Source organism: Corvus moneduloides, chromosome 8, assembly GCF_009650955.1.
Source record: "Corvus moneduloides isolate bCorMon1 chromosome 8, bCorMon1.pri, whole genome shotgun sequence".
NCBI lineage: Eukaryota > Metazoa > Chordata > Aves > Passeriformes > Corvidae > Corvus > Corvus moneduloides.
In genome coordinates, this window is record NC_045483.1 from 30,264,250 (window position 1) to 30,290,617 (window position 26,368).

The following is a 26,368-nucleotide window of genomic DNA, read 5'->3' on the forward strand; positions in this document are numbered from 1 at the left end:
AAAGGTTTCTAAGAAAACAGGAACTACTTCACTAAATAAACTTGCTTTGTAATTCTAGTATGAGGATTAATGTTGACAGCTCATCCACTGAACCACTGCCTAACTCCTGTCAGAGCTGGCACCCAATGGCAGAGAAATGATTGAATACTTGTCTCAGGGCATACCTAACTAGGGGCAATTTCATTATTTATAAACAAGCGGTTCTCAAGCTCTTGGGTCTCTTATAGGGAAAAAAAAAGAAAATAAGAAAAAAAAGTTGAATTGAAACTCTTGAGAAAAATTGAGAAGGGACATTCTGAGGAGGCAACTTACTGCTACAGAATTGTCAGCAGGATGAGCTCAGCAATACCATCTCTATCTCAGTTCTATTATTCTTTAATTTAGCACCAATGTGTTGTATCTGCAGTTTGTGTCATGTACAGAGCAGCAGCAGCAGTGAATCTTAACATTCACCTTTTAAATAATGAAATACCTCCTCAGTAGTGCTGCTTTCTACATTTCACTGAAGGCATAGATATATCCAGCTATTTCTAAAGATAGCTGCACACAATACAGGGACTGCTGTGAGCATCAATTTAATGCAAGACAAATGCTCCTGCTCCAAATTTCTATCTTACATAGACTGCAACACATCTGTCATACGTAGGAACAAGGCCTTTTCAAACTGGAAAGGTACCTAGTAAATAGTGAAGGGCTAAGCAGCCAACACAATGGTCTGCTGCATAGCTGAGGCAAACATGCTTTAAACTCAAACTTGCTCCATTCAAGGTCAGGTAAGAGTAAAACCTAAACCCCAGCAGACATTTGCTTAGCTCCCAGGAAGAGAAATCAGCGCACAGCTAAGACACAAAAAAGTCTGTGTTACATATATTCCAATATGGTCAATTATCGTTTAATTCAAGGCCATCGTGACTGCTGGAGTGGCAAGTGTTGGCTCCTAACTACAACTAAGCATCTTAGAGACAGCCTGCCCAGCGTCCTTCAGAAATTAATACCTAAGCCCAGTCACTGCAGTCACGAGTATCCAACCCTCCTGACTTTACAAGCCACAAGACACACACCACATCTCCCAGAAAACCAAAAGGAAACAACTCCAGCAGGCCTTCACAGGCAGGACGCACCAGTTCCCCCAGGTGCCCGATGCTGGGCTGGGCACAGTCTGGGCTCAGTCTGGGCTCCTGGGGGAGCCAGGGGTGAGCTGTGTCCCTGGGCAGGGCAGGCCCAGAGCACCCAGCAGGCTGGCCCAGCACAGCCCTGCATGTGTTACAGCCCTTGCCAAGGGAGTATCACGTTTTTGCCACCATGGTTCTTGAGCAACTCCTCCCCTTTGCTGGGCAACCGTAAAATGGAGCTGGGCAAAGCTGGGTTCTTTTCCCAAAACTCACTGCACTGCACTAACAGGACACTCTCATCTTACTGCCTTCCACATGAAGGGAAAAACAGAAAAAAAAGAGGTAAAAAATGTGATTTGCATATTCTTTATCCTGTGTTAAAACCTGGACTTCCCCATAAAACAAAGATTCCTGAGAGTTCTGCACTGGATAGAGAGGTATTAATGGTTCTGTGCCATAAACAGGATGGATGAGAAATCCCTGGGTAGTGGCAGAGTTCACACACTGAACCAGCACCACAGCTGGTTCTGCTGGCTCATAAAATACAGCCATTCTATCATAATAAATTAAGTTTTCATTCAAGTCATAAGCACAATGTGCACTCAGTACAAACTGCAGACAGAAATGTATGAAGCAGATTGACCATCTACATAGAACTGTGAGCATTTGGGGAAACGTGTCCTTTGGAAACTTTAATTAAAGTACCTACAATTCCTGTTAATGTTAATGGCACATTTACAACTTGCTAACACTGCAGTATAAAGTCTGGTTTGACATTTGTTCATAAAAACCAGAACCTGTCAGGTTAAAATAATGCATTAATATTTCCTAAACATTAAAAATTTACCAATGTTATTTTAGTATTCTCAGGGAATGTAAAAGGCTACGATTTTAAAAATAGATCTAATTTATTGTCATTTTTGTGCAGTTACTTTTTGTGTTGGTTACCTGGAGAACAAGAAAGAAGAAAACAGAAGTAAACCCAATTCGTCCTTTCTCTCTGCAGCAATATATTCATAAATACAACCTGCACTTAATCTAAAACCAAAATTTCATAGCCATTTCCCAGTAAAGTTCAGGAACAATTCAAGAAACATTTTTATAAACTTGAACACCAAGAAGTGCTTTACAGAATCAAAAAACAGTTTGGGTTGGAATAGACCTTAAAGACCAACACTTTTCACCCCCCTGCCATGGTTTTTCACAAGACCAGGTTGCTCAGAACCCCCTCCAGCCTGGCCTTGAACACCTCCATGAATGGGCAGCCACAGTTTCTCTGTGCAACCTGTGCTGGGGCCTCACCACACCCGGAGTAAAACACTTAATACCTATCTTAAACCTCTTTCAGTTTAAAGCCATCCCCCTTGCCTTGTCACTACATGTTCTTGCAAAAGGTCCCTCTCCAGCAAATGCTTTAGAACTTCTCCATCACATTCCTCCTGGAGCACCATCCAATGGAGATGGAAAATAGATAAGGCACTGTGTGCATCCACCTTTGTTAAATACAACAAATGTATAAAAATACATATATTGGAATACTGTTATTTGATACTGAAACATCACAAGAAAGAAAGCATTGTAAATAACTCAGCAAACAGAAATGGGAGCTTGGATATCCAACACATTGTCTTGTAGATTCTGTAGTACATGCTGGAAATGCACAGCTGGTTTATTCTTACATTGTACGTTTTCATAGGTTTATCAGAAAAAAATTGCAAACCATCTATTCTTATTTGAACTTCTGAACCTACTTAAGCATCACCAAAACCCCCTAATTTCTGGGTGACTTACTCTAGCATGTGATCAATCACCAGTGAAACACTCTGCATCACCAGTGGAAGAGAACAGGTTTCCTTTTGCTCCCTGAGGCTCCAAACGGAAGAACACAATGCAGATGTGTGGGACTTGGCAGCGGAAAGGGAAGCAGGTCCTTTCAGCTGTAGGCAAACCAACCACCACTGCCATGTTTGTCACCTCCTGGCTGACCAGACACCTGCACTGGAGTCTCACATTATGAATAAGAACAGTGTAAGAGTACTTAAAATGCTCCCCTCGGAGTCACAGAATTTTGCATTTTTAATGCCAATTATACACATCTGAAGTCAACCCAAGGTGGTCTAAACATAGCTATTGTAGGAACCCAGAGGGCCGAGATTATTTCTCTGCCTGTTTTTAAGGGTTCTTACCCCCCTGAACAACACTGTTTTAACCTCCAACCTTGGAAAAAATTACCAATGATCAGACAAGAACTAGAAAATACAGTGGTGTGAATTAGGTGATAGACTACTATGTAAGATTGTCACAGGGTGAAAAATTTAGAGGTTTTGGGCTTCTCTTTATAGTAAATAGATAAGAGTAAAAAATATCAAAATGGAGGATTGTTGTTGTTCTCTAAAACTTCTTCTCCTTCTTCTACTACTCCATGTTCTGCAGTAAAAGTAGTTTGGGATAATTGGATAGAGAATTCCACAGTTCCTGCCCATGTTACTAAATAATTGGTAGGAAAGTGAAAATAATATACGTTTTTAGTAACTATTGGTTAAATTATCTTTAAAAGGTGTAAATCTTGATAATTAGACGTCTCTTCTGCTTTCTGTGTTCTATGCTGTACCTGGGTCACACTGGTGGCTCTGTTCCTCTGATAAGACTTAATAAACAACTATCCAGCAGCATTGAAACTCCAGGAAAAGTCTCAGTTTATCTTTGAAACTCCTTGCAAGGACTTTTAGAAAATTCTCTCCCATCAGGAGGGATTTGATTTATGGCACAATTCAGTGTCAAGCTATGGCCTTCTTTCTATAGGAGATTCCTGTGGGCAAAGAAAGAACCTTATCTTTATCTGGAGAAGCAGCACATCTACCTAATGCTGGTACTACCAAGGCATTCAGGGATATTTTCCCAAACTTGGCTAAGAAGAACTTTTGATGGAAGCTACTACCCCTTTTTAGAGTCAGAGAATGAAAAGAAACCCTCTAGACAGCCGAATCTCTAGCAGGATTGAGCACATGGTGTGCTGCCACCCTGTGAGCTCCCAGTGTGTGAGTTACGAACTGGATCAGATGTACAGTGAGCATCCAAGCCACTGCCAAAAAGCAGGTGGTACAGCACTGACAAAGACAATTTGACAAGAGCTGTCTCTGCTGTCTTCTTGCACAGTCCTTCAACCCCCTGAAAGGAAAGATTGTGTGGTGCAGCAGCCTGAGTGCAAATACCAGCTCCCAAGTTCCCAAACACAGTAGGTTCGGGAATTAGAGGGCCACCTAAGAATTAATTTGAGAACCTCATTTATGGCTGAGCAAAACCCTGCTACATCTCCATGTCAGCCCAAGTACATTTTGAAGAGAGATTAAATCAGTTAGACAACATTTTTCATGCAAGCATCTCAACAAACTGAAAAAAAAATTGTGCAGATAAGCAAGGCTGACATGGGTGTAAGTGGACTCAGATTTTAGTAAACGCAGTTGCAGCCGTCACAGGAAATGAGAAAAAATTCATTAAGTGACTGGTGAACATAAAATTACCTCAGAACACAGGATTTATGTACACACACTCCAAACAGAGGAGAGGCTAGGAAAACTAAAATGCAGGGGGTGCCTGGCAGGTGAAGAACTGAAGATATCCAGGTAAGGCAGGGCAAGACCATGCAGTGCCCTGGATGTGAGCAGGAGAATCAATTAGTTCTATACTTCACCTACAGCAGTGAAGCTTCTTAAGTACTGGTGTAATGTGGGAAACTGTCAAAATGCCCTGGAATACATTCAGATGTATTCTGTGAGTAGCATGCAGGTCTATTTCTGTAATGTCATTTTCAGTTGGCAACAACAACAACAAAAAAGAAAAAGCTACCTTTAAGAAAATTGCCTATATCAAGACTGTGCTTCAAAAGTGGAAAGAATTTTCCCGTATATTCCTTGCAAATTATACATCATTCTTAAAAGTTAACCATTTTAAAATCTCTTCTATGTCCTTTGAAGTACTCGTGGGAAAATACTGGTGCTTTTACAGAGGATGACAAAAAATGTTTTGATATCACAAAGAATGATTAAAATAGCTGATTTTGCAGAAGCCTGTAAGAGCTACTCTTGTAGTACAAATGGCTGACCAGCAATAATGCTAAAAAGAATGGCAAAGTTATGTGGAACTATGTAACAAGAGAAAACCAAACAAAAAACTGATTTAAAGGACTGCTTACACAGTCTTGGAATTTGGTTTATTTTGTTGGTGACTATATGAAGTAAATTCACACATAAGTCTGATTCAACATTTACATATGAAGAATTCCAGCTTAGTGCTAAATAGGACCTTGCAGTTGAAACAGGCTGCCTGCAAGGTACCCCAGGAATAAGAATTCTATGACAAATAGAATCCTGGACAGTTAATTGAGGCTGTAATACTGAAATATTCTGGGTATCACATGCCTCATCAGGGTTTATATAAGTAGGACATAAAGCCTGAGATCAATGGAGAAGGATGAAAGAAAATGCTGGAGCAAGAGAAGGTACAGGGCCAGCTGGAACACGTCTGATCAACTCAGGGCAAACAGCAAAATATGCAGTATCATACAAAGGGACTTGTAACATATCAGCTGACTGCTGTCTCCAGACTACAGTCAGAAAACAAAATAATGAGAGATAAATTCACAAAACAATGGAGAAACCAGAAACACAAGGAAAGGTGGGCATTCCAATCTTATTTTCGGTTATTTTAAGGAGGCAGCTTACAAATGAGAACTACGTGCTAACTCTTTACAGAGAACCAACTAACTTTCACCAAAGACACTATAAAAGAATAAATGAAAGAAGAAATCAACAATTTTTTCACTCCTGGCACCATCATCTAAAAATACCCCAGGAACCAATGGTCAATCAGAAAAACACACTGAGTTTAAAAAAGGTAAGAAGAGATTTAGTTAAAGCATCAGCTGAAGCAACATGTTTAGAAGAAAAAAAAGTATTTCCAGGTAGCAGAGGGATGTAAGGATGGAACAGGAAAAAAAAATTAGAAGGAAGGTCCAAAGTTAGATGCCAAAATTCATTAAAAGCATAATTCCTTAAAAGTACTGCTGAAGCCAAGGAGGGAAAAATCCAGAGAAGCTGAAAGAATTATAGGGTTTGGTTTGCATCCAGTATGGGAGTGGCTTCTGAAGTCAGAGAAGGCACAGATACTGAACATTAAGAGATGCATCTCTCTCTCTGCGGAGAAAATATGGACTTTTATATTTTTTGCTTTCTTTGGGCTATCACCAAAACCAGCCTCCTTCTCTTTTTAAAGTTAAATTAAACTATCAAGACATGTTAACTGGCAAGTTGATGTTGCAAAGTTATTGAGAACTCAGTTTAAAACAGTGGTAACTGGTTGTGCAGACTGTTTTCCATAGTCTGACATGTTTGAGACTGAGATCCTGAGACCCTTGGAGTAGAAAACAGCACAAGAAATCCACCTAGTACCTATTCACAAAAAAATAATTCACTAAGGTCAAGATTTTGACAGAAAGTAGCTTCCCAGGCTTATAATTTCCAAAAGGTTTTGATGTTGCCTCGCAGGTTTTCAGTACAGAGCCCAAATGGCCTCTTTCCACCCAGCCCCTTACTGAGGAAAGCAAGGCAAAACGTGAAATGATGTAAGACCACAAATAACAGCTGCCATGTACTTTTTGACTCCTTAAGGAAGGCTTTAAGCATTGGAGGTGTCCTTCTACTATAGATAAATTGCATATACATCGAGCCGAGCCTCAGCCCACCGACAGCCATTTGGCACACACCTTTCTAAAGAAGGGAGGGCTCCTAACAGAAATTCCATAGCAACCTCTTTCTACTCCCAGTATGGAACCACGTTGGGATGCAGAGGGAAAAAATAGATCTGCATTAATTTCAGTGGCTTAAGTGTATAAAGCATTTACTTCCCCATCAGCTGAATGAAAAAGCCTCAAATGTTCATGTAGGTAAAAAAACAGTGCATACACACAGCACATCAGAATAAAGTTACTTGAGAAAGCTGTCTCTGTGAACCCCTCTGCTTGTTCCAGTCTTTCTTGAGCCTGAGTCAAAATCAAAAGAGAAAAATCATGACAAATATATATATATATATATATCTTATAAAAATTGGTTTTTACAGTTCTTCATGGTCATACAATGAAGAACCTGAATAGCTTATAAACCACTGTAAAGTAGAAGGGGAGGCTCACAAATTTGGGTGGCTGAAGATGATTTGAAGATACTGCCTATCACTTTTTTTGTGGCAGAAAACACAGCAAAAGGAAGCAGCCAAGGTGAGAGACATCTGAAAATAACTGGATTCCCTATCAGCTGACCCTTTGCTAACAAAGCAAATCACTGTCCTGTGTCTGTTAAGTACCTCTGCTCTAAAGAGATACCTCTGAGGATCCCTTCCAAGCCAGGACAGTAATGGCTTGCGAGGCACAGGAAATGTGTAAGCTTTCATTCACAAGGCACTTCTGAAACCTCAGACCGTCTCTGAAGAAAGGAGAGGAGCTGCTGGCCCAGTCTCAGTTTAAGCACCAGCTGCTCCATGACAGAGGGCACTGATCAAAGTAAAGGTAGATCAAGTAACTCTGTGAAGTCACGAACCTCACCCTTATCTCATTGAATCTGACGAATGCAAATACCATTTTACATCAAAGCTACCTTGGTTTTGTTCTTGCAGAAATATCATCATCATCGTCCCTTGAGGAAAAAAAAATCAGAAAGAGTTTGGTGGAAGTCTTCAAATATCAGTGATAAAGCCCTGTTTTCATGGACTCCTTTCAGCAGCATTCAGAAAGTATATTTTTAGGGATTCAATTACATTGAAGTAACTGGTGAAAGGAATTGTGATCACACAGAAGAAGGCGAATGCATGTGTTCCTCTGTGTACATACAATACCCACAAGGCTTACAAAATCCATGCACAACAGAGGAAATACTCTAAACATATTTTAAGAGGCTCTGTCAGCAGTCTCACAGCAAGACTCATTCACATTTGTAAGTCATGAGGAAAAAGCTGTTTTCTGTCCATGCTGTATGAACAGATTTTGTTTGGTCTACAGCTCATATTTAGGTTACAAGTAAATAAATCATCCTGGCTGGATTAGCTGACAACCCCCATTCATGGTATCGAGAATAAATATTTGATTGGGACTGAATTAACTCTTTGCAGGTTTGTGCTCATTCTTACACATACTAGGGCTGCATGTTAAAAGAAGCCAGGATACAGAGGCTATTTATCAAATTAGCCAAACATGCTTACCTGGGGGGGGGGGGGGGGGGGGGGGGGGGGGGGAGGAGAGGGAGGCTAAAGAAAAGGATGCAAAAAGCAAGAAAAAGAAGTGCAAGCCAGCTTCTAGAATTAGTTTGAACATGATGGTATGTTGACACTCTCATTCAAAACCAGATTGGACAGGAGGATGGAAGATAGTGGATCCTGACAAGTTGAAATGTAAATTAAGATGTTTTCTTGTCTTTACACTTGCCTCCAGAGAAACTGCTACAGAATAACAACTTGGGCTTTAAATGAAGTTCACACCTTATCTGCAGGCTTAGAGAATACAATAGCACCGAGATTAGATTGTTGTTAAACAAAGAGGTGCCTGGGATCTGGAAATCAATACACTAAATCATAACCAAGACATTATCATTTTACAGCATTTTGGGATGATTGTGCACCAAATGAAACCCTATGGGAGATTATCAATAAATGGCTGATTGGCATCACATACTGCCTAAACTGAACTGAACAGAATATTCCCAAAACTAAAGCACACACTTTAGTCTAAGGGGGGGGAAAAATGTCATCCTGTAAAACTGCAGCAAATATTTCCACAAGTTTCTGCAGCCGCATCCCCCTCACTCCCTTAAGCTGTCAGGAGCTGTTTCCCAAAGCTCCCAGAGGAGTGTGATTATTAAACTAAACACCACAGAGCAGAATGCAAGCTGATCTCACTCTCCGTACTCCCATTAAGGGATGGCAGTAGAAACATTAACTATTCCATCCCCAGTGGCATTTAAATGTTTCTCTCATTCTGTCACACAAAAATAATGGAAAAAAGATTCATTTTCTCATTCCCCTTTCAGGTTTTTATCTGTGAAAAATAAAGAGTTGGGAAAGATTTATCTGTGCTGCAAGTCCTATTAACTGTTCACCCTGTCATCTATAGCATAATTTGTTTATGTAACATTTTCTAAAACTGTGTGGAGCAAACTTTCCCAACGAGCAGCAGGTGAGTTAATGACTTGCTGGTTCTTGTTACACCAGGTTTAGGACAATTAAGAGGTCTTGGCTGAATGTTTGCTGGAGTAAGCCTTCCCCTGCGTAAGGTGCAGATGCACAGAATTTTTTTAACAGAACCAAAGGATTATATTATTATACGAATCCTTCAGACAACCAAAACACAGGGCACTTGCAGGTGTAACCTTGAGAAGTTTGGCATAAAATAGGCCTTTCACTGTACTGCAAGATTTGACACAGCTGACTAGACTGTAGCTCAATGTACAGAGGTGATTTAAAATAAATTCCTATAAATATGAACATTCAGCATTGAAAAACTCTTTTTAAAAAGCCAACCCAGATAAAATACTAAACAGTCTGCTTTAAATGCAACATTAGCATTTTCAAACAACCGAGATAAAACACTAAACAGTCTGCTTTAAATGCAACATTAGCATTTTCAAAACAACCAAGTACCTAAGCAGTGCTTACAATCACAACATTTTAAAACTGAAATTCTATTTAAAAAGTATTTCTTTAGAGTTTCCAGTTACTTTCTTCATTAATAGACTTGCAGAAAAGCCACTAACAGGAGAGCAGGCTTCCAGAACAGCCTTTCAAAGTTAATTAGGATATAGCAAACCTTGTTCTACACAAGTTCAGTTCTGCTAACATCACAAATGAATCACTGTGTTCATATGCTTAATCCTCAAGATCTCAACTTATTCACGTCCTCCTTGGCGTTTGCAGGATTAGAATCTAAGTATGTCGTTTCCTCCCTCTCCCATCCTGGCAGTAAATGTGGGATCAGGGTTCAGAACATGCCTGATTCTGTTCTCCTAATCTCCAGTAATCTTCTCAGTGTCACAGTATCTGTTGCAGAATATCGGGAAGCCACATCAAAGTGGAGCAGTGAGTGGAAACATGAAGTTACATCCAAATTTATCAATGCAAGCTCCACATGCTGCCAAAAGGTAAAACAGTATCTATGGACATATCCCAGTAGCACTAAATATTAAGGTAAATATTACCTTAAAGTCAGTAACTTCTCTCACAAAGCTTACTTACAAACAGTACAGGTCGTGCAGCCCAGATGTGTTGCCACTTTGGCTCCTGACAGAAAATTCCAGGTAATTCATGACTCTGTGAAAACTCAACTAACACAGTGCTATACACAAAGGAGGGTTTGTACAAACATACAGAATTCTACAGCCTGAAAATTTAATGGGTGGATTCAACCAGCAGAACCCTCTACAGAATTTCTAAGGGGTAGAGAATAGAAAAGACCATCCTCCTTCAAAGTCACTTGTGTCATCAGGCAGCACAGAGAGGAGAAGAACAGCAAGACAGTACATTTTGACCAAATGGAATAGAAAGCTGGGGCTGACACTCTACAAAGGGCATTCCTAGCTGGAAAAAAAAAATGTGTCTGCCTATGAAAGTCTGGCCAACTGCAGCAACTGAAGCAGATATGAAAAGGTTATGAAAAAGTTTGACAAGGTGAAAAATGGGTGAGGACTGAGACCTCTCAAATATGAGTTATGAAAATATAGGTCCAAAACCCACCTTCAGCTCAGTATTTGCCTAATACAGCTGTTCTGCTGTCTGTACTGCCACAAGGTCAGATCTAATTAAACAAATCAGAAAGACTATCACTGGCTTCAGTCCTTGTTGAAACTATGCTAAACTTTCACATACATATATATATATATATAAAAATATATATATCTATACACACACACATATATATAATACATGCTGGTAAAATGTAGATCATGTTGATTTAAATATGTATTTTATATATGTATTTTTTAGAATTTCCAGGGTTAATTCGATTCACTAATAGACATTTTGTATTTATAGAAGAAAAACTTCAGCTTTAATTAAGGAAATACAGAAGAGCCTCATCTTTCATGAATCTGGCTCTGCTCTCAAGAGATTAGCTGCCCATTCAACATCACAGGTTTTAATAAAATAAATATTTCATTGAGTAAGAGTGATAGCTCCCAACGTCTCTCCTTGTTTGTTACTTGTTAAGCAATTATATCATACACTGCTTATACAGACAGAGAATGCTGATGTTCAATTTTGTAACACTACGATCTCATTTTGGAGAATGTTCTTTAAAATTCAAAATAGGACAACAGTTGTTGACAGAGCTTAGCAGGCTGTTGAAGGAAATGTAGTATAGTAAAACTATGCTGCTTTTTAAATATTTATATCTTTTTAATCCTTACAGCAGATAATCCTCTTTGCAGTGGGCAGGAACATGAATACCCGTGATTGTTTTTAAGTCCTTGCTTTTCAAAATTCAGATTTGCAATTTATTTCTGCCCTAAAATTTGAACACAAGTATTTCTTAAAATTTTGCTTGGATCAATTTACCTTCCATAAGCAAAGCGCCTGTCTTTGTGGTGGTCCCCAAATGTATCCCACAGCCTGAGGGAAACACTCACTTCATCCACAACATCTCTTGAGCGTTCAAGGACCTAGAACAGAACACGCAAAACATTGTCTTTCCCTCCATCAGACAATTACTTTTCTAATTCATCAAAATTTGACCCCATCAAAAGGTCCAAAGCATATTAGGTCAAGAGTTTATCCCATATAGTTTTCTACCAAATGATGCATCTTATAAAACAGGCAGAATATTTATCTCGCTAAAAATAGGTTTGATAAAGAAACTACTTTAGAACCAGAGGTGTTTCAGACCATGGTTGCAGTAGAGATCACTCATAAGATACTTGTGAGCTCATTGCTGCATCCTGGCAGGGTAAGGCTTGCCAATAAACAATAGCAGCACCTTGCAGCATGTGCTGCACGCTGTGCACACCTGCAGTCCTTACCTCCTGGCAGACACGGTACTGATCAATGGCCCAGACGGTCGGGACGTGCGTTGCCAGCAGCTGATACTGAGTCAAGGTTGTGTTGCAGGCTCTCGCACAGATCAGACGAGTCTTCCCCACTGCATTATCTCCAACCACCACACACTTGATGGTTTCAACGTTGGGTCTTTCGTAGTCCATGTCAATGTCCATTTATCGAAAACTGGAACAAGACAGTTAAACTTGTTTTCTACTTCTGTGTGAAAACAGTGCTATTTAGAATCAGCCTTTTACTTCCACTTCTTGAGAGATCCCTGGAGACAACAAACTCTTAAGGAAAAGTGTGTAGTAAACTGTCCCAAAGTAAGCCAGCCAGTCCTTTAAATACTGCTCGGTTATGCAAATACACAACTATTTTGACTGCAGTGGCTTTATGCTGTTCACATGCTATTTTCACTTTGGTTTCTGTAAACACAAGCCTGTTTGCAGAAGATAGATCTTGGTGAAACAAGGACAGCTAGCACAAACTTACCTCTTGCTAATACTTTTTATGCCAGGAGGAAAAAAAGCATGGGCATCAGTGGGCTTAACCTGAAGGATACCAGTATAAACCTGCCTTCTGCAATCCTGCCCATTCAGGATTTGATTTAGGGCTGCCCAAACAATATTACTAACAGCAAGTCACACAGATGGCTCCAGCACACAATAAAACTCACTTGTAAGACAACTCCAGAGACTGTTTGCTACAAAACCGTAATTCCCATTATATATATATATATATATATATATATATATATATCTGCATGTATCGCACACTTTTAATTGTCCAAGAAGTTTTACAGATCATAGACTAAAATGAAACCAAGAGCCAAGCAGGAATTTCCAAATATGGTCATCTACACCTAGAAATTCTTTTTGACGTGAAATGGAAAACAGAGAGAAGTTTTTTGAAAATACTATCCTCATGGAAAGTTATTATTGAAACAATTTCCTTAAATATTCTATGGCAACATACTGAACAAATGCCTGGATATGAATGCAAGCTGGGAAAAATGGGTATTTGAAAAACTAAAACCAACTCATGCATGTTTACTACAGTCTGTCATTTTCATACGTGGGATCATAGCTTGATATATCTGAATTTGGTTTTCTAATGTCTAGCAGTCTGCTGAGCAATCTGGTCTCTGCCAGGGAATTGTAATCAAGGAGGGAGAAAAGGGAAAAGGCAAGTCACAAACCTGTTCAGGAAGGCTTGCCTAATAATTATCTCAGCAAGGAACCTACGGCAATTTAACTGACAAAACACAGGTCATCATCTGGAGTAATGGTGTCCTTTTTCCTGAGAAGAAAGCACTACAGATAAAGAAATCCAACTATTTGTTTTAATACCTTTTTTAATATTCACATCTCATTCACACATAAATATAGAATATATATTAGCTGTCAGGCTGTTTAAAATAACAGATTCAAGCTATTTTGGTGTCCAATTTTCACTGTCAGAGGCATTATGTTCTGATTTAAGAAAAATCATGTTTTGTAACTACTATTCAAACACTGATTTTACCTGTATTCTTTCGTTATTTAAACTGATGTACACCAAGAAGCAAAAGTCCTTGTTAGAACTCAAGGTTACCCATTTAGATAAAATTTTGGTAAGGACTGTGTACTAATAACTGTAATGGCTAAGGCACAGTTGTAATCTTTATTTATGTGTGGAGGGAGGAGTTAGGGACGACACAGATGAGGTGCAAGAGTGATTTTTGCCACTAGTGTGTCACACTGATGTTTCCAGACACTGAGTGCTGCTGGAAATGCAGCAGCACAGCCTAGCACATGAGAATACATATTGGAGTTATCCTACCTGGGATGGAAACATGGGCCCAGACACTTTGCATCCTGGCACAAGTGCGTTGTGGCACAAGCAGAGCTCTGCAACCTGCCAGATGCAGAGCAAACAACACAGCTTTGAGCACACACACAGAGGATTGACCACATGTGAAGCCTCGTGACACCAACCTGCTGCATCGGCACAGGGCTTCGAACTGACAAGGACACAAAGCTATAAGGGACAGCCTTTATCCCTTCACCTGGCTTGTAACCTGCATCCTGAGAGGTTACTAGTCTTGAGGTAAAGCACTCCAGAGGCTTCCAGCTCCCTCTCTGTGATCCAGCCCCAGCTGCTTGCTGGATGCAAGCTCTCATGAGGCTGATCCCTGGGATGGCCATGGGCTCTGTACCCCTCCAAACACAAGAAGAGAACTGAGAGCTAACTCCTTGTTCCTCCTCAGCATCCTTGGGGAGGATACAGTCATGACATAAATAAAAGTACAAAAACAGTACTTTTTTTTCTCCACACTACAGAGAATGTGGCATTTTCATATACCATGGCCTCATAGGCAGCGCCCCAAATGAATAGCAAAACCCCAAGAGCTTTCAGCACGTGATCTTAAAAAGTTTCAAGTCTGAGAATAAACAGCAACCCTCTTGCCATATTATGTGGTATTAAATTACTTCATATTTTATTCATGCATGGACTAGACATCACAGATGGAATGTGAAAATGTTTACAAGGCTAGAAAACAAAATGAAGGAGCATGGCTAGCCAGTGTGTCTGGTTGGTTTTAAACTACCAAGCAGAGATGCCAAATCAATTTTTCTTCCAACCCAATATTCCATTAAAATGCTGTTACACGGATTAGCTGTGGTATTATATAACAGTTTGATTTTAAAATTCCTCCAAAGTTCTTAAATGGTAGTTCTGCAAAAATGTGCTTCAATCAGTCTCAAAATATGTATTAAGTACAGAGTCTGGAATCTTAAAAAAATTTCCAAAGGATAACAAAGCCAGTTTAAAATTAACAGGAAAATCTACATAAAAGTAACTAGATAAATCAATGCAACTATCTGAGAATCCTAGAAAAGGAACACATGAAAACAAAATTTTAAAATTACTGGGGTTTTAATTTTCCAATATACTTACTAACTTAATTAAAGCAAAGTTATCACAGGACTCAGACACAGCATGCCTGAATGCCCTGCTGTAGATCAATGACAATCTAATGAAGATATTTTTAGCATGACTCAATACTGCACCGGACAGAGATTAAAATAAACTGGGAATAAAAACAAAAGTAGAGCTCTGTGGCTATGTTAAGGAAAGTCCTTAAACACCTTCCAGTATCTACAGTCTAACTCTGTGTTAAAAATGCAGATCATTTAAATATTGTTCATCAGTTTTCAGGAAAGGATTAAAGCAGAAATAGCTCCTGAAGAGACTGACAGACAGAAGCCCAGAGAGATATTTAGACACCTCAAGTAAAACCAGATGCTAACAACAAATTATAGTATAAACAATTAGCAAAAAAAGTTGATTAAATGCTTACAAATGTAGCCAGATGCCTTCTGGCTACTGGAATGATTAAAACCAGAAATACATACAAGATCTAAAAAATACAGCCACAGTTAGTTCTTTTTAAAGTAGCCTCTAGGTTAAGCTGGTGCTAAACCTATTATATAATCATGCTGATTTAAAATGCTAAACATGTATTTACAAAACAAATATTAAAAAAAACCCAAACAACAACAACTAGATTTGAGCTCTGAAAGTCTGGTAATATCTGGAAAGACCAACAGGAACTGAAACTGAACTGGTTAGACAAGAACAAAGCAGTGTATATAAAGATTTTAAAAAAGGCATAACATTCCAAGATCAACGAAAAACTTGCTAAAACCAACCTACAACCAGCATTAGTTTAGTTTACTAGCAAAACAAAGCAGGGTAAAACTATGAGGAAAGTTACTGGAAATGTGACCAGTCCCAGAAAGGGCACTGACAAAAAAGCCAGAGAAAGACAAAGGCCATCAAAGGAGGGGCAGGAAGAAACCTACCAGGGAAAAGGTCTGATCAGAAATCGCTGCTTCCAAAAGAAAGGAGCACAAAATTCAGCTGCTTAATCCAGTTCTAAAGAAAGATGAGCAGATGGATGGAAATGGAAAAAGATACTCGTAAGAATAACACAGGATCTCAAAAATCTCTTAGGATGTTCTATTTTCACATTGTCACCTGTGATTGTTTGCAGATGAAGAGATGACAGAGGCAGCCAAAAAAGCAAGAGAAGTGAGCAGACTCAAGATCTAACATAAAGCCATTTAATTCATTCACTTGATTAGCAGTTCAGAAATATTCCAAATAAAGCTGATGTATTTCCAAAGAAATAGAAGGCTACTATTTTGAACCACAGCTTGCAGATGGTTATGCTGCCAATTTCTTTCTCTGTTGCTTCACCTGAAATTGCTGTGGAGTGCTTGGTTTTTCATTTAGTTTTTCCTCATTGCTAAATGAGTTGTTATTATTATCACCATAAAACAGTTGTGGTTGCCATAGCATGAGGGTTGGTCAGCTTCAATAATGAAACACTCCCTTTCTAGGGAAATTTTCCAAAAGATCTGTGGATGAAGCACATCACTTGATTATCGAGTCCACTGGTACACAGATTAAACACAACAGACACACACAATCCCACTCACTCTCTGTATTAGTGTAGGTGTATTTATATACAATAGATAACCAGATCAAAACCATGAACTTGTTTTAAAAATGCAGTTTAATATATTTAAAGCTGTGATTGCAGTTTTCTCTGCTAGAAACAAAGTGGATGAAGATCCAAACCCAATGGCGAGTTGCCTGTGGAAGATCAGGAATCCACCCCTATGGATCTCTAAATGCCCACTTTCAAATGTCCAGGTGTTTAAATCCTCACTTAGCACATACAGAACATAACCAAGATTTTTTTTCAAAGAAAAGTAGCTAATTATCAACCATTTTCTCTTCAGCATGAACAAATGACAAACACCACAAACAAATCACTAAGAGTGTCTACATTAATCAGTGATTATGGGGTGATCCTGCAGGCATTTACTTCTTAGCTCTGTACTTAAACATATCCCATAAGACTGAGATAGGACCCCTCAAAGCAAGAATTTTACTTAGTTCTTGTGCTAAGAGCAAACTCTTCAGATTGCAGTTCAAAATGACAGCATGTAAGAACCTTGCCTGAGAGTGGAGTTTTTCTTTAAGCAATTCCATGGGGAAAAAAAAAATTAATAATTTCAACTTGTGTCAAGTAATCTCACCAAACATGCAAACCAGGAACTCCTTCAAACAAAGGGGGTGCCAACCACAATTAAAATGTCACAATTTTACTAAAGAAATCTAATGGAAAGAGACACCAAAGTCTAACATGACTTAACATGAACGGTGGGCATGGGAATTATCTAAAAAACTCAGCCTACCAGTAAGCCAGTAAGATCATCAACACTTATCCCCAAAAAACACACTTTCATGAAACTAAATGGAAGTGCATTTGTAGCTTCTCCATATTTCAATCTATTCTGGAGATGTATTTTTTAGTATAGTTTTGGAGTGACTCCTTCACAGGACCATTAGGCAATAACACGTCAAAAAGAATATAAAAAAATTTACAAGACTACGCAACACTCTTGCCTCCATCCCCTAGTTGCAAAATTACTGCTTGCTACCATGGAAACTAGAAAAGAAGATACAAAATGCCAAGTTCTTCAGGCCCTGAAATCACTACCTTGCAGTGCAGAATCCCAAGGCACCAGCACGCTGGCAAGGACCAACGAGCACATGAGCCAGAACAAGCGTGTGAAATGTTCATTCTCAATATATAACCTGCCATGTGGTGTTTCAGAATCTTTAATGGATTAACACAGAAATGCCAGGGGATAAAGCAGGGGGAACTTAGTGTTCATTTGTGCAAGAGCGTAGAGTTCACAGACAGCTCTGATTTGGGGAAAGGTTAAGGGCCAAAAGGCCCTTTGGTGGTTTGGCTCAATTTAATCAGTGAATTTAGGGCCCCATCAAGTATATTTGTGAAGTAAATCACAACATGGGATCAAGTAACAGATAAACTATACCAGCTGCTGAAAGACCATCACAAACCATTTTTTACAAGGTGTACATTAATATTAATACTTTCTTAAATCATAGGAGGGCTGTTGGGGAGACTGGTTTCAAAAGGAAAACTGTTCCTAGTCAGTATCAAAGAACTAGCTGACAACAAAGGGTAGTAAGTCTCAAGGTGGGGTCAGATTACTAGGTCACCAGGGGACAAAGGCGGGCATGATGCTTACCAGGCTGGATTCTTGTCCAGGATGAAGTAGCATAACCATATTGCCATTATTTAAAATTCTGGCAGTTTACATGGAAAGACTGAAAAGGAGGAGACTGATTCAAAAGGAAGAAATTCAAGATTAACTCTAGAATTTATCACCTACTTGCCCTACCTGGTCCATCAGCAGAAGAAAACAACAGATACAGCCAATGACTGGGGAAGGAGAAAAACCCTTATATTCTAAAGCTGACCTGATTACAAATGTGAGACCCTTGGCTCTCCCATGGGCAGAAAGAGAAGGGCAGCTGATGGCAATGTTTCACTGCACGAGGTGATAAATGAGATAACCTTGGCTGTTGCTGCCCACAAGAGTGCAGGTCAACAGAAACACCTTTATCTTCCACAAGGGCAGAACATGGTTCTACCCTTTTTCTTCTGTCCTGGGATAGCTTAGGGCCAGTATCAACACAGAAATAAATCCCTCAGAATGCTGCTAAAATTTTATACAGCTGGAGAAGTGAAACACTGAGGCTGTCATCAAGAGACACTCCACTTGGCTTGCCTGAACCAGCTTCTTTCATGTCAGCTTTTGATCAATAAGCATCAGATTTATTTCTGGATGCTACCTCTTACTTTTTAAAGAAAGAAGTTCTCAGAAGCTTCCCTTCAGCTGCCATAATCCCTACTCTATCCCTCAAGTTTTAAAGGGAGTGAAAAATTGACCATGGCTTCACACAGAAATGAAAGGAGCAGCCCCTAATGATGATGTGAAGTTGAAGACATAACAGATGTCTCCAAGTTTGCTAGAAAACTTCTCAGTCAAACGATCACCACAACCCTCACAGAAATTGCAGAGACCAGGAATAATAATTCCTGGTTGGCAGTGTCAGAAGCCTGTCACTCTGCTCTTTCTCTGCCTGCATGACTCCACATTTGTTTGTTCCTGTTAATTATCAGCATCCTTCGTCAAGCCCGACCTACCTCTGTGATGACACAAAAACTTTTGATCAGTAAGAATGAGCATTTCCTCAGGTGCCCAAAAATCAGAGATACTAGTAAAACACAAATTCTTCCCACATAACAATGTGTAAAACAGACTGCTCTGAAGCGCAATAGCTGAGAATGAAAACATTCAGTTTTAGGTACAGTAATAGATTCTCCTGAGCCTCCTCAAAAAACATGCACCTCACAAGGACCTGTTTTTGTGTTATACACACTCAGTCTATCAGACCAAATAGAGACCCAAATGCAGAGTTCAGCATTAGACCTGAGCTATGTAAATTTTCTGACAAGTTCTGGAAGACCTGAAGGGCAGAAATCAACAAGCTGATTACACTGAGCAGCTTACATATTATTTTGACCTGTGACATACCTTGGGATATCCTTTGTGATGAGATCATTGCCCTAGAAATTAATCCACATGGCAGGTGAAGGACATTTAACCATTTCAGAAACCTCGTGTGTGAAAATCTGGGATGAGTGTTTTTTGCACTGTGGCAGAGCCTGCAGCACTGCCACTCCTCCCTTCACCGATTTTCCAGAGAAATACCTCAAGAACAAGCCACCACACAAGGCAGTCCCTTGTGCCCCTTTTTGCTTATCTCTTGGTGTGCAGAGAGATGTGGAAAAGGGTGCCCATAATGGACCCACCCCTGGAAAGAGGGTAACACCCCTACAGCTGGCACATGCCTGATTTAAGGCTGGCATTTTAGCTTTGTGTATGCATTTTGTGAGGATTCCAGATATACCTGGCTACAACTGACTATTCTTTCCACTCACCAGAGATAAACATAGCAGACACAAGGGACTAGGCAGTGACCAAGATCTGGCATTGCTGTGGGTCGTAATCTGTCACATCATCACAAACTGAAATTAACTGTGGCTGACATGAATAAAAGTGGCTGAGAACCAAGCACCTGAAGAATGGACAATATCCATTGATGGTGATAACCATCACCAAACAGCTGGCACTTTTTAAAGCAGCCACCCATAAAATGCACGAAGTCCTCAGATTAGTCCTCGTTCTGCAACAAAAGATTATGCTGCAGGAGCTGAATAAGGGTGCACCGCTAATAGCATTTTAAGTCAGCTCAAGAATACATTTTTGAAGCAAACATTCCATGCTTTGGTTCACATCAGGTGCAGCCAGAGTGCACAAACTGAATTCTGAAGGGGAAGGTGTGCCACCCCCCAGTGATAAGTAAGCATTCAGTCCATGGGACCAACTCAAAGAGAGTCTGAAATAACACCCTTTGTCCCTGAGCCGTGTGCATTGTGGACACTGGGTTCTCAGCAGCAATTTTTTTCATTCCCAGGTCCCCAGCTACTGCATCACATGATCCATCAAAGTATATAGAGCATCAGGTGCTCTGACTCCTGCTTTGGTATTTGGATCAACATAACCAGGGCAAAGCTGCAGCTGAATCCTTAGTGACTGCCATGCCCAAGATTATCTGGGATAACATATAAAACTCAAAGCTTAAAAGAAGATGGGTTGCTGGAAAAGCCTGACTCAACACTACTAGGTCTCATGGTAAGAAACTCCATGAAACACCTGATTTTACTCTTGTGCAATTAAGCTGCTCGTGCAGTATTAAACTTCTGATACTGTAGCAGAGGTTGTTAGTGATTGTACCCACTTAAAACACGTGTTGACACTGTATGCTGTTCCTAAGCAGTGTTCCCAACAGTACTGAAGGGGTAACAACAATAATCACCAAATAAGGCATTCTCACAACATTTGTGTATTTCTGTGGGGTAAATATTTATCAAGCTTTGCTAGAGCTACAAACAAAGAATATTCCAGAGACACTGGTGATCTTCTAGCACAGAGAGATGCTGAATTCACTTTCTGTTCTCTTTCCAAAAGATAGAATCAGGCTCTTGCTTCTTGAACTTTATGTGACAATTCTTATGCATTCTCTTCTTTGTTAATCAGTCATCTTAGAAAGACATTATATGTGATTTTATTCATTCCCAGACATTATTACCACAAGGAAACTACCAAAGGAGAGTAAGAGCTCATAATGACAGCAGGAAAAACCCACCCAAGGACCTAAACACTGACTGGAATAGCAAACACTTCAGGATGGCAGACCAGGTAAATGCTATTTTCAGATCATTGGTCAAGTTCTGCACTTATGTCTCAAACGCAAATCCAGCAACATCAGCAGGAGGCACATAGATGTAGGGTTTACTTGTCATGTCTAGTGCCACACAGAGATCATTTGTAAAGAAAAAAATAATTTAAAAAGAAGAAAGAAATTGCTGTCTTGTGTCTCAGGTCAGACAGAAAGAAGAGGAAAACAGAAAAGTAGAATGGTGTTGGATGGGAAGCAAAGGGAATCCATACTCTTATTTCACGACCTGTCTGTAACGCCAAAGAGCCCCAGCTCTGCACTGCAGGGGCACCAGTTGTAGCTCATGCAATACTCACTCCTTCAGCACTAAGTTTTGAGCTCTTTTATGGAAACCCAATCAGTGATCCAAGGGTACATTCACTCAGTTTCTGAGCTGCTCTGCAAGTCTGCTGTATGCAGCAAGGACGCCTCAGCTTTTCCTTTTCCTCCTTCCCAAGCACATACTTTGCTCTACAGTGTTTGTATACTTCTCTGGCAGCATAGAAGGCAGCAAGGGAGGAGCATGTCAAACACCTGTTGCTTCTTTACTTCTCCTCCTTCAAGGCTCGTCTGTCCTTTTGACTCCTTCAGCACAGGGTAACATCTGGATAGAGGACTTAAGCATTTTTCCAGCAAATAAAATGTATTAGTAAAGAATCAAACATCAGGATTTACTGGTCAAGTGATCAGTTCTTCCTCTCAGCCTAATGCTTTACAGTTATTTATGAAGCTTGGAGTTTTAAAAGGGCAGGAGTTTTAGAAAGCTCCCCAGAGCTAAAATTGATGTTTATTTCTTCTTGGATAAAAATACTTCTGTGTATCTGAGCCTGTCCCAGATCTTATGCTCCTTAAGTATTATGTCACTTAGATAAAGAACCCTAGTACAAATACTGAACTCAAATTTTTTCCTTCTGTTACATTGTGTAGATACATTGTATATCTGAGACATAGAATCAGGTGTACAAATGCAACATGCATAGAAAGAAAACCATATCCTAATGTAAGAGGACCTCAGAAAAATACTGAAAAGAAATTAAGGCATTCCATTTCCAGGTAGTGTGACTCCTCATCCTGAAATACACCCCTTACTGAAAGATGTGCCATTCAATTGCTGCTTACACTGAGCAGTCATGACAACTCTTCAATGTAGTCCTAACAATGGTGGGTTTCTCCACATATGCATTATTTTTGCCTAGAAAGACCACCAGCTAAAGGACTCCCCTTAAGCACACTGGAAAAGCTAATTTCCACCTCAGCTTCTATTACAGCTCAAGCTGAACATTTGGCTTCAAGTCAGCTGTGTGTCCTGAAATAGTACACAAACTGAGGATGAACAAAGTCATTGAGACTATTCTGGCATCACTTCCTTGCTCTTGCTGTGACCATATGCAGAGCCTCAAGGGCTTTCTTTTATTATTATCATTTTTTAAACAAGTATATTGCCTTCAGAGTAGTGCCTTGACCAATAGACGGCAACTTGGAGCTCTCCACCTAGTCTGCCTCGGTATGTCCAGTGACTGATTTCTCTTTGCTCTAGATGTTGGATGCCACAGTACCCACTAAAGGTTCACTAAACAAAATAAAAGTCTACTACCGTTTGTCTCTGCAGCCCCTTTCTATGGCCCACAAATAGGTCCCGACATAGACACCTGATGATCTGTGCCGCAAGACCCCCCAACAGCCTCCCGCTGTTGTCACAGCAGCTCACAACAGACTCCACAGACACAGCAGGGGGAAAGAAATAGGCGGGGGAAAAGAGAGGGGGAAAGAAATCCTTCGGGTTTTTACTAAATGACACTCAGAGGTACCAAGCGGCAGGAGGTTTGTGCTTCCCGTACACATCATACCCCTCTATTTTTGCCTCGCACCTCGTGGCCTCGCTGGAAAAGGAAGACAGACAGATCTGCTTCATCAGGGACTCAGCCCTCTCTGTCCTCTGAGGAGGGGAAGATGCCACCACCTCCCGCTCTCTCCCGACGAGGCGGGAGCGCACCTGCGGGCAAACGGGACGCGCGGGGCGCCGCCACCCGCCCCCTGCGGAGCCGCACATCGGCAGCTCGGAGCACGATCGCGCCCGGGCGACGCGGGACCTACCCGGGAAGGGGGATGCCCGGCAGCCGGCGTGCGCGCAGCGGGGCTGGCCCCGGCCCCGCGGCACCGGAGGGGGTGGCGGCCGCTGCCGCCGCCGCGCCCCCTTCCCGCTGCTCCTCACGGCGGCGGGGCAGCGCCCGGAGCCGGCGCGGCTCGGCAGGGAGGCAGCATCACCGCCGGCGCTGCTCCGCCCGGCCGGCCCCGCGGCGGGGTCCCCGCCCGGCCCGGCCCGGCCCGCCCCGCGGCGCTGACTCGGGCGGCGGCGGGGCCGGCGGCAGCCGTGACGCGCCAGCCCCGCCGTCTATTTTTAGCGCGGCGATTGGATTTCATTCATGAAACCGCGGCCGCGCGTAAAGGGGCGGCGGATGAAGCTGCCCCCGCCCGCCCGCTCGCCCGGCGGAGCGACCCACGGCCCGCAGCGGGGCAGCTCCGAGCGCATCCCGCCCCTGCCCCACGGCCCGCAGCGGGGAACGCCGGGCGCATCCCGCCCCTGCCCCACGGCCCGCAGCGGGGAACGCCGGGCGCATCCTTCTCCTGCCCCACGGCCCGCAGCGGGGAACGCCGGGCGCATCCCGCCCCTGCCCCACGGCCCGCAGCGGGGAACGCCGAGCGCATCCCGCCCCTGCCCCACGGCCCGCAGCGGGGAACGCCGGGCGCATCCCGCCCCTGCCCCACGGCCCGCAGCGGGGAACGCCGGGCGCATCCCGCCCCTGCCCCACGGCCCGCAGCGGGGAACGCCGGGCGCATCCCGCCCGTGCCCCACGGCCCGCAGCGGGGAACGCCGGGCGCATCCCGCCCGTGCCCCACGGCCCGCAGCGGGGAACGCCGGGCGCATCCTTCTCCTGCCCCACGGCCCGCAGCGGGGAACGCCGGGCGCATCCCGCCCGTGCCCCACGGCCCGCAGCGGAGACTTTCTGCCACGGCCTCGCACGGGAAAAACTCGAACACGAAACAACTTGAAAACAGAGCAACACCCTCCATATGCAGTCTTTGTACGTATACACTGCAAATACTGTTAATGCATACACAGTGCAAAGGTCCTGAAGGCCTCCCTGGATGATGCCCTATGTTGGGCATGCAATCTCTTATTGCAGGTGCTGCTGCTATCTTTTGAAATCACTTGTCTCCATTTTCACTGTTTGAAGCCTTCTTGTAAAACACACACATCATAATTAAACCACAACCTCCCCTTCTCTTATAGTGACAATCTAGACTTGGCATTTTCAAACCAGTGAAAACAGCTCAAGGCCCTGTGTGTTACAATCCAGACCTGGCTCCCTGCTAAAACAGCAGTCTCTGGCTCTTCTTTTACCACTTGACATCAACAAAACTGTTGCTAACCAATACGGGACATGGGCACAACTGCTGCAGCTAAGGACAGTTTTTGACATAGCTGTGACTATTTTAAAAACAGTCACTATTCAAAAAATATTCTCTTACAGCAATCTGGACTCACACATTGCAGAGTCTCATAGCATTAAGACAGTAATTTGTTGGAAAACATTATAAAGTTGTTTAAAACCCCACTTACAAGAACAGTTAACTGTACCAATAACAGGTTAACAGTATCCAACTGCATTTGGTTATAGTCAATTACTTACATTTTTCAAATACCCAGAAGCCAAACTCACATTAACCAGGTCAGACTGCAACAATTTTCAGTTGAGTACATCTATGTCAGGACAAATTACAGTTTGCACTTCATATAAAAGGAGGCTAATAGGGGCAGAAGAACAACTTGCATCATGGCAAATACTAAGTGTTACTCTCCTAGCTTTGCACAGTTTGGATGGACAAGACGAATGCATCAGAAACTGAAACTCTCGCTCAGACATCTACTTACAAGCAAAGAAATATCAAGTTGATAATGCAGGCAACAAAAAGTAAAAAAAAAAGTCAACAGATTTAAAATGTATAGTATAATAACCTTCTGGTTTTTAAGTTTTAAGTTCTATGGGAACTTCTCTACAGAGGAGGGCTAAAAATTTTCATTCTGTGCAAGAACAACAACCCCATGTATTCACTTGTTTCTCAGACACACAATTTTTAGGAAAACAAAAAAACTCATGTTCATCCCACTCAATTCAGGAGGCTGAGAAAAGCAGTGTCATATGAAAGGAATTCCTTTTACTGAACTGTTTCAGTATGGCAATTTTTAATTCTTTATTGGTACCTTTTTTCTACAGTCTAAATGATCACTTTTTGAAGACAAATCAGAGCTAGAACCCATGTCTCTATTAAAAATACTTAGACCATCACTGCTACAAACAGTGAGTGTTAATGTGAGAACAGGAAGTTAGCAACACATGAGAGAAAACTGATACAAAGCAACTAGACTTGTCGTGATACTGACTCAAGAAGTATTGGACTGCAATTAAAAAAAAAACCAAACCAAGCCAATAAAAACCCCACAAACCTTTAGATCTGATTGCCAGTTTTTTACAGAGCTTTTGTACAGAAAAAAGGGAAGAGGACAGGAAGAAAGTGTTATTTTTAGTGCACAATAGTAAATTTAGCAGAACACAGCAATGACAAAGATTAGTCAGGAGGTTAAAAGGGGAAAAAGAGAAAGAGAGCCTGCTTTTGATCAGGATAAAGAAAAGTTCTCAAGTTTCTCTCTATTTCCCTGTTTCATCAAAGGGTGATAAAGGCTTCTGCTGCTGTGGAAATAGGTACATGCTACTATATCCTTTCCATTTTAATGATCATCTACAGCAACTTTTACCATTCCGTACTTTCCCACCACAAATGTAAAACTTCTTACATAATTCAGATTGCAGCTTTTCCAGCAAAGTATAGAATAAAACCCCAGGACAACCAGAAGTTCTCTGTTTTCTGATACATAATCCTGTATTGAAGCGTATTTACATTTTCCCAAAGTT

At 41.4% G+C, this 26,368-nt stretch overlaps 1 protein-coding gene across 4 annotated transcripts in view; it reads right to left on the reverse strand.

The window, feature by feature from the left end:
* RHOBTB1 (Rho related BTB domain containing 1) overlaps nucleotides 1–26,368 on the reverse strand; it is a 51,333-nt gene that overhangs the window by 9,895 nt on the left and 15,070 nt on the right. For 3 of the 4 annotated variants that reach the window (XM_032116621.1, XM_032116622.1, XM_032116623.1), the window contains 2 exons: nucleotides 12,161–12,362; nucleotides 11,700–11,803 (listed from right to left, as the gene is read on the reverse strand). In XM_032116621.1, the coding sequence (XP_031972512.1) occupies nucleotides 11,700–11,803; nucleotides 12,161–12,352 (296 nt within the window). In that variant the 5' untranslated portion in view covers nucleotides 12,353–12,362. Of the gene's footprint in view, nucleotides 1–11,699; nucleotides 11,804–12,160; nucleotides 12,363–23,489; nucleotides 23,565–26,368 lie in introns of those variants that run through there. The other variant, XM_032116624.1, reaches the window with a different exon arrangement.